We start from the raw sequence: 13,976 nt of genomic DNA on the forward strand, positions 1-13,976 counted from the left end.
GTTGAAATTTGATTTGCTGTCTCAACAAAGCTTAGCAACCACCATCCCTAAACCAACCACCTGGCATACCAAACCAAGCTGCCAGTTGTCAGAGACTCAGCAACACAGAGTCATTCACAGCCACAGTTAGACCAGATCATAAGTGATAGTACTTGTGGCACTGCTCCTGGCTATGACAACATATTGCCAGAGTTTTTAAAGCACCTCGGGACGCATGTTTATCAGTGACTGGTGCAGTTCTTCACAAAGAGTGACTGCCAAAGACATTGTGAATGTCAAAAGTCATTGCTCTCCTGAAACTGGGGAAAGACCCACAAAATGTTGCAAAACGTCTGTTAGTCTATAAGGTACCACAGGATTCTTTGCTGCTTCTACAAAATGTTGCAAGTTGTCAACTGATATCCCCGTTATCTGTGCTATTCAAGGTGCCGGAGCATCTCATTCTCCAGCATACCTCCCAGAAGTGGAATTAGTGCTCAGCATTAAGCAAGCAGGCTTTTGGACAGGTCAGAGCACCTTCAATCAAGTGCTAGTTTTGAAAACATTCTTCGAAAATGGTTTTCAGAAAAACCTGAAGACAGGAGCCATATTTCTGGACCTGACAGCAGCATATGACATGGTCTGGTGGATGAAGCTCTCAGTCAAATTGTCAAGAGCACTCCCAGCATAGGTAGTCAACATCACTGACCTTCTCCACAACAGATGTTTCCAAGTGCACATGGAAGACAGAGTTAGCATGTGGAAAAGACAAACCAGTGGTTTAACCAAGGCTCTGTGCTGGCACTGTTGCCTTTCTGTATGTATTCAAATGACCTCTTGCTTACCCAGTCCCACAAGTCCATGTACACAGACAATATTTACGTAGGCGTCCAAGCACAGTGATTCCTAGAACTTGAAGACACCCTAAATGCTGACTTGATTAAGGTGGCTGAATACTGCCATTCCCATTACACTACTTGAATCTATTTTCTTATGTTAACTATCCTTACACCTCTTGTCAACTGTCTGTAATTGACCATCTTGATTATCACTACAAAAGTTTTTGTCCTGCTGATAAGAGGTCACCTTAATTAATTAGCCTCTTAGAGCCGGTATGGCATCTTCTCTGTATGTGTATATATATACTCTTCTTACATGTTCCATTCTATGCATCCGATGAAGTGGGCTGTAGCCCACAAAAGCTTATGCTCAAATAAATTTGTTAGTCTCTAAGGTGCCACAAGTACTCCTGTTCTTTTTGCGGATACAGACTAACACGGCTGTTACTCTGAAACCTGTCATTCTGAAGGATCCCAAAGCATTTTCTGAACCATGTACATGTGGATATACATCAGTGTGCTCGCTGCTGCAGTGCAGCCACATTGAGCGTGAAAGCATCCTGAGACTGCACAACAGTTTGGGACAGGAAGTTAACAAAATACTGTTTCCAGTTGCAACTGTGGGGGAAAATACTGATAGGCAGAATGTAAACACCCAAGTTGGAATTAGGGCAGGACACAGGAGTTAACTCTTGTCTTACGAAAATGCTATGGGCTCTTCAATAGAGGTGATAAATGAGGTCAGAAATATATTTTTACATCCTCTAGAAGTACCTCCCAGGGCCTTGCATTCAGTGTTGGCTAAGAGGGCCAGCTCCTGCCTCACCAGGACTGCTGTTGTATCACCTGGGTCTTCCTTTGAAAGTCAGTTGTCCGAAGTATTATCCCAACCGGATCCTGTGTAGTTTATTGTAGCAGAGGCTGGGATGGCTGCAAACAAAACCAAGACTTTAACGCTTTCTGCCTCTTGACATTAATTTGTTTCCAAGTCTCTGTGCCAGAGTTGTACTCCGGCAGCACTTGGCTTCTCTTCTCATTACCTTGGGCCAGGTTACTCAGCAATATAGGCTGGTAGTGGATGAGTGGACTTACATTTTCAAATGTTCAAGGGAAAATGTCATGACCCATTATTTTGTAGTTGTATCTATTTTAAAAATATAATAAATTATTCTTGTGATCAATATTAAATGGTCCTGTTTCAAGAAAACTAGCACATAGAGGGCCAGATTCCAGTCTTATCCTGGTGCAAATCCAGAGTAATTCCATGTAGATTCACTTCACTGAAGTTACTCCAGAATGACGCAGGCGTAACAGAGCAGAAGCCACCTCACTGTGTTCTCTTAGGAGTGCCACTGGCATATTTATGGAGTGTGCAGCTGAAGTTTGTTCTATTAAAGATATTTTGAAGTTGTCACTGATATTAATGTGCCCCAGCAGGCTGGGATAATGGATCAGTGTCTAACCCTCTTCCCCAGCTCTCAGAACGGTGAATCCCTTTGCTAAGCGATTTGTAGATGAAAAATTATTATAAAGGCAACGATTTTGTCATGGGTATTTTTAGTAAAAGTCATGGACAGGTCAAGGGCAATAAACAAACCATCACAGAAGCCGTGAGCCATCCCTGACTTTTTTACTAAAAACATCCCTGACAAAATGCGGTGCGAGGTGGGTCCAGCACCCACCCCCCTGCAGCAGCTGGGAGCTGCAGGGACCCCATTGCCCAGTTGCTGGGAGGGAGTCCCCTGCCACCTGCAACGGCAGGGGAGCTGGGGGGGGGCTGCCAGCAGTGGAGGCTAGGGAGCTGCAGGGGGCCCCGGCCCTCGGACGCTGAGCAGCTCCAGGCTCCCTCTGCCATCGCTACTGGGAGCTTGTGGGGGGGGGGGCTGCTCGCGGCAGCTGAGCAACTGCAGGGGGTGCCCCTACCAGCGATGGCGGCTGGGGAGCTCCAGGATCCCTCTGCCACTACCGGGGAGGGGCAGGGGCTGCTTGCGGCGGCACAGCTGCTGGGGAGCTCAGAGGTCGCTGCCAGTTGCGGCCGGTCAGTTGCGGGGATCCCGCCAGCTGCGAGAGGGTCCCCCACCGCCCGTGGAGGCTGGGCTGCTGCTGGGTCAATGCTGCTGGCAGCAGCTAGTCAGTTGCCAGGGCCCCCAGTGCCACAGAGGTCGCTGGAAGTCATGGATTACGTGACTTCTGCGACCTCTATTTACATAATCTTAGCCTTAATTATTATTAATTACACAGGTCCTACTTCAGCAACACACTTCAGTGCGTGTTTATCTTTAAGCTTAACTAAGGGCTTAAATCCATCCCTGTTCATCAGTTCACTTAAGCATTCACGTAACTTTTAGCATGTGCTTAAGTCCTGCTGAAGTCACATGCTTAAAATTAAAGGCTTTGCTGAATCAGGCCCACCCTGTCAAACATGAAGTGTGCACAGAGCTTTAAAACAAAGAAATGTGACAGCTCCCTGCCACGACGTGCCTACACTCCAAATAGCTATGGCAAAACAGGGGGGTGACCATAAGCAAAAGGCAGGGGGGGAAGAATGAAACAGTGAGGGAGTCTGAGATAATCCTGCTGTGTTTGTACCCTAGCTCAGAAAGTTGCCCAGAGTTCATCTCTTCATAACTCATTTCCTCCTCCATGTAAGGCTGCACCTTTTCAGCTTGCGTGTCTGCACTGGCTCTTAATGTGCTGTTCGTCGATTCTTGTCTTCGCAGTGCCTACATAGACAAAGCCAGCGACACAGCCGAGCAGGTGATTTTGATAGACAGTCAGCTGAACTCCCCCGAAGGCCTGGCGATGGACTGGATTCACAAGAACATCTACTGGACAGATTCAGGAAACAAGACCATCTCTGTGGCCACTGCTGATGGAAGCAAGAGGACGACACTTTTTAGCACTGAGCTAAGCGAGCCCAGAGCCATTGCAGTTGATCCGACACGAGGGTAGGTGTGACGATGGAGTTCTGCGTCATGGTTTCAAACGGGCATGTTCCAGTCTTGTTGTCACTCCTCTCAGACTCTGACATGCTGAAAGTTAAAGCGCACACGTAAATCTTTGCAGCGCCGAGTCAAAAGCAGCTTTGAAATTACATCTCAGAAATTCTTTTGCACTGTTCATGTGTCTGATGGGGCGGAGCAGGGTATATGATTTGTGATGAAAACTGAGGTAGTCTGATGCACAGCTGGAAGAGCACGTTTTTAGTGCTGGATACAGAGAAGGCCAAAGATCCAGCAGAAATTCCAAGAGCTATTTCACAGGTACTAAAGAATGTTTTTAAGCCCTGGTGTAACATAGTCCTGTGATACGTGCTCATCACGTTAGATCATACAGTAGGAACCCCTCAGCTCCATTGCGCAGATGTTAAAATGGATTAAAATAGCAAAGGCCTAAAACACTGAGTACAAAAGGGTACCATGCCTCCTGATTTAAGAAACCTACTCAAATTATGCACACACATCTCTTGGGGTAGGGTCACCTCTGCATTGAGTTATTGACTTTTCCTTTCTGTGGCTCTTTCAGATACATGTACTGGTCTGATTGGGGTGACAAAGCTAAAATTGAAAAATCTGGCCTGAACGGTATGGATCGGCAAGTGCTGGTAACAGACAACATTGAGTGGCCGAATGGCATCACACTAGGTAAGTCGCAGAGTAAGTAATAGATCAGTGCAAGTGATAAAGCCCCTGTGTCTGTGGCCTCTTTACATTTATGTTTATTGCTATATAGGAATGGGGAAAACAACATAATCCTTGAAAATCCAGGCTGCTTTGATATGGCAAGCATCTGTCATGCACACAAGTGGCCAGCAAGTTCCCTCTAATACAGAGGGTCACAGTGTAATGTGATATATGTCTCCACTGAGCCAGGTTGTCAGGGAGTTGCCTCTCCATGAACATCCTTCATATCCTCCTTTACTTGAACTGTTGACCCATGTCTTATCTTGTTCCTCTTAGAGCCCAGTCCTGGCAACACTCACTCACTAACTCAAAGCTTAGGATGATAAATCGTTTCGTCATGGTAGCAAGCACTGTGCCAGTCAGTGAATGCTGACAGGATCCCAAGCTCGTCAGGAGAGGGGTGTGACTGACTCCATGTTTATAAAAGTGCCATATAAATGTGCTGTGATGCTTAAGGGCTTTTTTGTGACTATAAGGTACAGCCCCGCATTGAAGATGGGGCAGAGCTGTACCATTCCATGGGAAGCCCATGGAGGGAGAATTCCTTATGGAGCTTCCCAACATGAAGGGAGAGCATCTGCCTGCTGCTATTCCCCTTTATGAGGGCCAGCATATTCCCCCTGCCCGCCAGTCCAGCTGTGTGAGTTAAGGTGTTGCAGGGGTGGCACCATGTCCCCTATCTGTGGTGTCTTGCGCCCTGGTGGCACAAGCAGGGACTGAAATTGTGCTCTGCTTCTACACAAGGAGGGGAAGCGTCTTGTGAACTTGCAGAGCAGGTGGCAGTCTGGCCCTAAATTAATCAGTAGTATATTGGATCAACACTATACATAGCCCTGGTTAGTACTGCAATCGGGAATTTTGATGTGAACAAGTGAAGGAGAATAAAAGCCACTAGGCCCGTTCAGTGTGGAAGGGGAGGTAACAGGGTGCTTGGAGGGCCAGGCGGCCTAGTGGCTGGCACGCCTGACCTCTGGCCCCTTGTTTCCCTCATCAAAGTGCCTCATTCTTTTAGGCAGGGGGAGTAGGGAGACATGGGCCCTCCCTCTCCACCAGGTCCCAACCCACAACCCTGTGTGAGTTGACCCCTGAACAGGGGGCCTTAGGGAGTCTAAATCCACTGTCCTGGGCCACTTCCAACCACCGTCTCTTCAGTGTGGGGCATGGACCTTAAAGTCTAATTCACTGGGGTGGCTTGCCTCCCATAGTGCCCTCTCGTGGGGCTTGGGTGGCACCTTACCACAGTCCCAGGCTCCTGTGGGCAGGGCAGCTGTAAGTCTGGTGAGGCCAAACCCCACAATGCCTCTGGGCTTCAGTCATCCAGTTACTTCAGTTGTCAGAGGCTCCTAGGTCTTCTCCATAGCCTCCCTGGGCTGGGGAGACAGTGCTTACTCCCTGATGGCTGCCTCCGCTGGCAGGCTAGTCACCCCCTCCAGTAGCGAGGCAGCTAGCTCTTGCCTCTTCACCAGTCAGCCCCGAACTGAGCCACACTCTCTCCTTTTCTCCCCCTACAGGCCTGACATTAGCTGCAGATATAATGGGGTGGGACTAGCTGAACCCAAAGGTTCTCTTTAACCCCTGCTGTGATGGCAGGCAGTTTTGTCCACTACATCACAGGCTACTACTACTGTTACTAATTCATAACATTTGCCCTTGTTATTAATTAACCAACAAATTAATGCTTAGGATTTCAACCCAGAGCTTGAAATGATTGCTTTCATGAGAGGCAATCACCCCTTTGCATTGAGGTTAGTTGATCTCATCCAAAATTAGAATTTGTCCCAGGAAGAAAAGCTCAGTTCATGAAGTTCTACAGTGGCATGAGTCACCTTCTCCCACTTCTTCCCCTCTTGTCCGTGAAATGAAATATACTTGAACCTGAAACATAGGAATGGCTTTGAGAAAGTGGGATTCCCCGTCACTGGAAATGTTTAAATCAGGATTGGATGTTTTCCTAAGAGATGCTCTAGTTCAAACACAGCTATTAGACTTGAAGCAGGAATTAATTCATGGACGTTCTATGGCCTGTATTATGCAGAAAGTCAGTCCAGATTATCACACTTGTCCCTTCTGCCTTAAAATCTATTAATTTATGAAAAGGTGAAGGTCACTCGACATTGGAAACCACCATCATTATTAGCATTAATTGCATCTTCATCAGGAGTCTCAGCAAAAAGCCACAGATTAAGTGGTCTGGAGAATGAACTAGCTACTCAGCCTTCAAAAAGATCCTTCCAGGCAAATCCAGGCCTACACAACAGACCAATCTGGGGATAACTCCATCGCCATGGGGTTTGACAAATCCAGCCCCCTGAGCGATGCATTTACACTGACCAAACCCCCACTGTCATACGTCGCTGGGAGAGCGTCTCCTGTTGCTATAGCAACGGCCTCTCAGGGAGGTGGATTAACTGCGCTGATGGGAGAAGCTCTTCCGTCGGCATAGTATCATCTTCCCTAAAGTGCTACAGCTGCACCAGTTCCACTGTAGCGCTCTCTGTGAAGACCTGCCCAGATTTGAGGGACATTGCAGGGGTGGAGTTGGGAAGCCAGCAACATCACTGGCCTGTTCTGCTTGATCAGAGAGGGGACTACTTCACAATCCGGGCTGTCAATTGAGCAGCTCTTGCAAACACATAACAGCATGTTATTTATGGGTGCCTGGGTCAGCGTATCTGGGCAGTGAACCAAAGTTTCAACCACCATAATAAATAAAAGGGCTCAACAGCCCACGGAGAACTGGCCACTCTGCCAACAGGAAAAATACTGGGCAATAGCAAAAAGTGCTGTAGTTGCATGTACAGTAATTCTGCCTTGTCACATTTCCTGTCTCAGATTTGCTAAATCAGCGTCTCTATTGGGTGGACTCCAAGCTGCACTTACTTTCAAGCATTGACTTCAATGGCGGCAATAGGAAAGTTCTCATCTCTTCTGCTGATGACCTGAGCCACCCTTTCGGAGTAGCTGTGTTTGAGGTAAGAGTGAAGAATGGGTGCAGAGCTGGCTGGGGATCTCTTTTTACACACCTCTTGCTTGAAAGTTGTGCCCTGTGAATGGCACAGGAAGCTCGTGGGATGTGTCAGCTGCTGCAAAAAGCCATTAATCCGGTGTGAGTTCAGCAAGGAGTATTCCTTCCCCGAGAGCTGCAATCAGTCAAATGCTACTATGTAAAGCAGGCCTGCACAACATACGGCCCGTGGGCCGCATGCGGCCCGCGGAGCCTCACTGTGCGGCCTGCGAGGGGATTCTAAATCCCCCGCACACGGCGCTCTGCGGGCAGCCCAGAGCCCTTTGAATCCCGGCCGCGGCCAGGAAGCAAAGAGCTCTGGGCTGCCAGCAACCGCGGGGAGCCCAGAGCCGTTTGAATCTCAGCCGCGGCCGGGAGTCAGAGGGCTCTGCGCTGCCTGCAAGAGCGGGGAACCCAGAGCCCTTTAAATCCCAGCCGCGGCCGGGAATTAAAAGGCTCTGAGTTGCCCGCAGCCGCTGGGAGCCCAGAGCCCTTTAAATCTCAGCCGCGGCTGGGAATCAAAAGTCTCTGGGTTGCCGGCAGCCGCTGGGAGCCCAGAGCCCTTTAAATCTCAGCCACAGCCGGGAGTCAGAGGGCTCTGGGATGCCGGCAGCGGCGGGGAGCCCAGAGCCCTTTAAATCCCAGCCGCGGCCGGGAGTCAGAGGGCTCTGGGCTGTCCGCAGAGATTCCCAGCCGCGGCTGGGATTTAAAGGGCTCAGGGCTCCCCGCAGCTGCCAGCAGCCCAGAGCCGTTTGAATCCTGGCATGTGGCCGCTGTTTGCCCCCTCCCCAGACCTCTGCCCCAACTGCCCCCCAGGACCCCCACCCCCTATCTAACACCGCTGGTCCTTATCCCCGATACCCCTCTCCTGGGACTCCTGCCCCTATCTAAATGCTGCTGCTCCTTGTCCCCTGATTGCTCCCTCCCAAGACCCCTGCTCCAACTGCCCCTTGGGACCCCAGCCGCTATCTAAGCCTCCCTTCTCCTTGTCCCCAATTGCCCCCTCCCGAGACCCCCCCAACTTTCCCCCAGGTCCCCACCCCCTACCTGTCCCCTGATAAACCCCTGGGACTCCCATGCCTATCCAACTGCTGCCTGTCCCCTGACTGCCCCCCTGAATCTCTGCCCCATCCAACCACCCCTGCTCCCTGTCCCTTGACTGCCCCCTGGAACTCCCTACCACCAGCCCCCTTACCGTGCCACTCAGACCAGCGTGTCTGGCTCCATTCAGCTCCAGACACATTGCTGCCATGCTCCCCCGCAGAGCCCACAGCCCCACCCCCCCCCCCCCCCCCCGAGCACCTGCCTTCCAGATTTGAACACCTCAAAATTCAGGAGTGCTCAAGCTCAGTTTGGGCAGCTGTTACTTCATTTCTCCCAAATCAAATATACTGATCCACTGTAACTTGCTGTAGAAAAAGCAGGATAAAATTGAGTAAGAAATGCTTATTAGCACTGGAATTGCTATTTTCAACAGCCATTGCCTTTTTGTTTGTTTAAGGAAGACAGTGATATTGCATAGGCAAATTCCCCATAGAAAGAAAGAGTGGAACAAAAGAATAATAAAGGCACCTCAACTTTTCCTCATTTATGGAGGACAGTCTTATAATATGCATCCAGATATCTTCCAATCACACAAGCTGAAAATTGTTCCACTTTACTGCAGCTCTGTAACCATATGAGAACCAATCCTGCCTGTGTTTTGTGCACATCCAAAATTCCTGCTGAATGACCTGCCCTGGGACCGTTACCAGTGACCCAGGGCTGGGGAGGCAGGAGGTGTGTGTGCGGGGGAGGCACTGGTGGGGAGGAGCCCAGGGCTGGGGCAGCAGTAGGGTCGGGGGAGGCCACTGGTGGGGAGGAAAGGGGGAAGCCCAGCGCTGGGGCGGCAGGGGGTGTGGGTCAGTGGGGGGAGAGCCCAGGATTGGGGCAGCAGGGGGGTGCAGGGGGGAGCCCAGGGCTGGGACGGGGGGCAGCCAAATTTTTTTTTGCTTGGGGCAGCAAAAAACCTAGAGCCGACCCTGCCGGGTTCCCCCAGCCGCCGAAGCCCCGAGCCCTTTAATTTGACCCTGAGGGCTCCCAGCCACCTCTTCAGCTGGGAGACCCCCGGTTGATTTAAAATAAAGTATCACCTCCCCACCCCCAACCTTCCGTTTTGGCCCACAGCTGTTTTGGTGGGGCGGCGCTGGAGAAGGCGGGTTTGTTTCTGCAGGGCTGGACGGCCCTGGGGCAGGGTGTTTCTGCGGGGCCGGGAGGTTTCGGCCCTCGGCTGTTTTCTTTGGAGGAATGTGGCCCTCGCCGCTTTATGAGTTGTGCAGGCCTGATGTAAAGCATTACTTTTGTGGTGGGGAGGAGCACCCTGCCTAAACTGGCATCACCTGCACAACTGAACTGGGCTAATGGCAAAATTTGATTTTAGTCATGTGAACTGCTTGCGTAATGGCCAAATCACTGGCAGGAGAAAACCCAGGCAGTTTGCTATGATTATTGTCAGGCCATAGAGGTTTTCACTAACTAAAGGCCTGATGCTGATGAGTGAGCAGCTCCTGTGAGATAAGACTTCAGCGGGAGCTTCACAGGAGGTGCTAAAGCATCCTGGTAGGATGAAGCCCCTTGAACACAGGGCATCCTCTCATCTGGGTGCATGGCAGGGATTTATGTGCCTGCACCAAATGGCTTTGAATTTGACACTGCAGCTTGCTCTGAACACTTCTTACAACTCATCTGCACTGTGATTTCCTGGCTTTGCATTTGCCCAGGCCCATGCAGCGTGTGCTCCCTTCCTCAGCCTGGCAGGTTGCTACTTGTTTGTGCAGTCATTATATGCTACTGCTTGACAGTCTGCAACAAGGATCAGTGTACCCAGATAGAAATTTGTACAAGCCCTTTGGGAGCTGGCGGTGATGTTAGTGGGGAGCCTCTGCCTGGGAAGAACTGAGAACCCAGTGCACTTGTCTGATGGCAGGATTTAACCCCAGGAAAGTGTCGTTTACTTATCAAATTTAAACATAAACCCAGACCTTTCTCTCTCTTTCAAGCTGAGTTGGCCGTGCTCTGGTGCACAGCCCTGATAGCTGAAGGATGCACACTCTACTTGCCACAAAATTAAGAGCTTGATCCTGTAGGCACCTACTGCCCTGGTGTGCTTATTGTCATGCAGAACCTTGCTGATTTTAGTGGGACTGTGCATTAAATTAAGCACGACATCAACAGTGTTTGCAGAATCCCTTTCACAGTGTTTGTTAACCAAGCATATGCCGTATACCCCCTTCCTCCATCTGAATCTTTTCTCAAGATAAAAGAAAATCTCCTGAACTAGCTCCTGAGAACCCACCCTTCCCCCTCCAGCTATGTATTTCATCTTATTAAAAGACTTTGCAAGTGTTACCTTTTCATCTGTCGGCCAGGTCACCTTCCTACAACTAAATCCATCTCAGTAGCCTGCAGTTCCCACATACCTACTGTGTCCTGTTATGTTGTGGTATTTAGGTATCTCTCATTAGAAAGTGCCACTTGCTTCTAAAGATATTATTGCAGGAGACAGAAGTGGGTCTTTTGGATGCTCCCTCTGTAGTGTTTATCCATTGCTGCAGTGTTAGATTCTTTAATACAAGTGGGTTTGCCCTACAGAGATACTTGCTTAACCGAGGTCACATCTTTGGAAAGGGAAGGAAGATCAGCATTTACTGGCACTTTCACTGTGGTGCAGGGATCAGAGATTTCTAACAAATTCCTTCAAATCCTATTCAAAATCCACGGCCATTGGAGTCACAAAAACTCTTCTTTCACTAAACATAATGGACATGGCCACTCTGTATCCAGGCCTGCTCGGAGTGTTCTCCCCTCCCGCCCAGCCCCAAAGCTAAGCATTTTTTGCCTGTCTGTAAATGCTGCTCTCCAGATCTGTTACCACCTCCTGACAATGAGCCCAGGTCTACACTAGCGGGGGGGTCGACCTAAGATATGCAACTTCAGCTACACGAATAGCGAATAGCATGGCTGAAATCAGCATATCTTAGGTTGACTTACCTGGCCATGAGGATGGTGGTGAGTCGACCACTGCTGCTCCCCCATCAACTCCGCTTCCGCCTCTCGCGAGCTGGAGTTCTGGAGTCAATGGGGAGCGCGATCAGGGATTGATTTTTATCGCGTCTACACGAGACGCGATAAATCGACCCGATAGATCAATCACTACCCGCCAATCCGGCGGGTAGTGAAGACCTGCCCTGAGACACTTGCATCTTTGTGTTGCAAAGCCAAAAGTAGCGTCACATCATAATCCAGCAGCACCACAAAATGAGAAGATTATCTCAGTCTCAGTAGACGTCTCTAGATTGTTTAGTATGCGATTCTGCAAAGTGCTGAGTGCCACTGTCTCCAGCTGGAGTAGAGGACACGCCAATAACATACTGCACAATTAGCGCCTGTCTGTTTTGCATGTACTTAACATGCCTCTGATTAATGTGCAAAAGAAGCTGAGATGTAGGCAGCCTTGCCCCAAATGGCCCTCAGGCTGCCAGAGAACCATAATCAAACACTTCATGGGGTTTGCATTTACCCAACTCAAAATGCTTGTGTGTGTTCTGCAGGATAAGGTGTTCTGGACTGACCTGGAGAATGAGGCAATCTTCAGTGCAAACAGGTTGAATGGCCTGGACATCTCCATTTTAGCAGAGAATCTCAATAACCCCCATGATATTGTAGTCTTTCACGAGCTGAAGCAGCCGAAAGGTAAGGCATGCCCTCAGTTCTCCCATAATCCAAACACCATTCATTCATTTGGGCTGGTAAATAAAATCCCTCCCAGTTGTCTTGGATGGAGCAGTAAGGCAGATGCTGCTAATATAAAATGAATGCCTGATGTTTGAAATTCCTGCATAGTTAATTCAGTGGGCGCTTTTATTGAAAAGCCTGCAATTTGTTTATAGTCATTTAATTAGCAGCTTTCCTTTTGAAGACTAGTCTTAGAGCGATCAGAGCAGCCTGTTGCCTGCTGTTCATTTTAGGTGACGCTTTTTGGCAGTGTCACTCAGATAAAATTGGTAAGAACTCTAAACAAAGTACTTTGCTAACAGATAACAGTTTTCTTAGCAGGAAGCAAATGGCAGGGAGATAGCTTTGAGATTGTGGGTATTATGAGACAACAGCTGTGAAATGGCACCACCTTACTTGGTAGATATGCTTCCCCTATGTATTCTGGGTCAGCTAAGCTTACTGAGAAAAATGATTGTCCTACCTGTTACTGGTGCTAGTACTGAAAAGCCTGCACAATTAAGGGAGGAGCTGGACTCTTTCCTGGTTCAGCATAATCAGCACAAAATTCTAATCAAAGAGTTTTTATTATTGACGATCATCAACAAACTTGACATTCAAATCCCATATTTACTGTGTGGAGCTGGCAGGTAGAAAAATCATGATTTGCTTGTAAATTGAGTACATTTAATCTATATTATTGGGTAGTAAACAAGAAACCCCACAAGACATTTTGAAGCTTTCATCTGAAGATCTCATAGTGCATTAAAAACACCTGAGAGGTAAGAGTTATTAAGCAGCCAAGTAAATTGAGGCAGAGAGTGAAGCAGAAAATGTTAAAGTCTGCCCAGCATGAGACAGTGAGGGCCTGATGTTCAGAAATGCTGAGTGTCCATAGCTCTCAGTGACTCCACTCAAGGTATGATTCCTCAGTGTCACTGAAAAGCAGGATTTAAGTGTCTTGAGTTAGATGCCAGAATTAGAGGATGTTTTGAAAACAATGGCTTAAGTGACTTAGTCAGTCAGTGGAATAACAAAGAATGGAACCCAGGCATCCTGACTCCCCATCCCCTGCTGTAACCATCAAAGCAAAGCAAAACTGTTGCATATAGTATATGAAAGTGGGCACGCACAATGGTGAGGCCACCGCTACTTTCCTGCATACAAATGGAAGAGCTCTAGAAGATGGAAAACTCCTAGGGGTTCTGAGTTAGCACAGAATCTCATTCGGGAGAGGGGTCTCTTTGCTATGAACAAAGATACATTGATGAGCATGGTTTGAAACAATATATTTGTTTTTTCCCTTCCCCACTTTGAACAGCTCCTGATTCCTGTGAGCTCAGCTCCCAACCCAATGGAGGTTGTGAATATCTGTGTCTTCCCGCACCCCAAATCTCTCTCCATTCCCCCAAGTATACGTGTGCCTGTCCTGACAACATGTGGCTGGGCCCTGATATGAAGAAATGCTACAAAGGTAAAAGCAACCATCTTAATGCCGGGACCTTTCTCTTAGCCTGGTGTTGGTTGGCACAAGCTCCTTCGAGCCACACCAATTGTACCCCACCCTTCCACAAAACCAACTTACATCATCAGTGAATTTCCCCCTCTCACAACAGTGCATGAACCATTAGCTACGGTAGTCTGTGCGTTTGGGACCTTTTTGCACATAGCCTGATACTTTGATTGGTCTGGAGTGTCACTTTATTGAGAATTTGTTTA

At 48.7% G+C, this 13,976-nt stretch overlaps 1 protein-coding gene across 10 annotated transcripts in view; it reads left to right on the forward strand.

The window, feature by feature from the left end:
* Positions 1-13,976, forward strand: part of LRP8 (LDL receptor related protein 8) — a 451,875-nt gene that overhangs the window by 431,241 nt on the left and 6,658 nt on the right. For all 10 annotated transcript variants that reach the window (XM_039486534.1, XM_039486533.1, XM_039486538.1 and 7 more), the window contains 5 exons: positions 3,539-3,766; positions 4,344-4,462; positions 7,334-7,473; positions 12,095-12,236; positions 13,579-13,731. In XM_039486534.1, the coding sequence (XP_039342468.1) occupies positions 3,539-3,766; positions 4,344-4,462; positions 7,334-7,473; positions 12,095-12,236; positions 13,579-13,731 (782 nt within the window). The remainder of the gene's footprint in view (positions 1-3,538; positions 3,767-4,343; positions 4,463-7,333; positions 7,474-12,094; positions 12,237-13,578; positions 13,732-13,976) is intronic.

The sequence above is a fragment of the Mauremys reevesii genome, linkage group 8 (assembly GCF_016161935.1).
Source record: "Mauremys reevesii isolate NIE-2019 linkage group 8, ASM1616193v1, whole genome shotgun sequence".
Classification (NCBI taxonomy): Eukaryota; Metazoa; Chordata; order Testudines; family Geoemydidae; genus Mauremys; species Mauremys reevesii.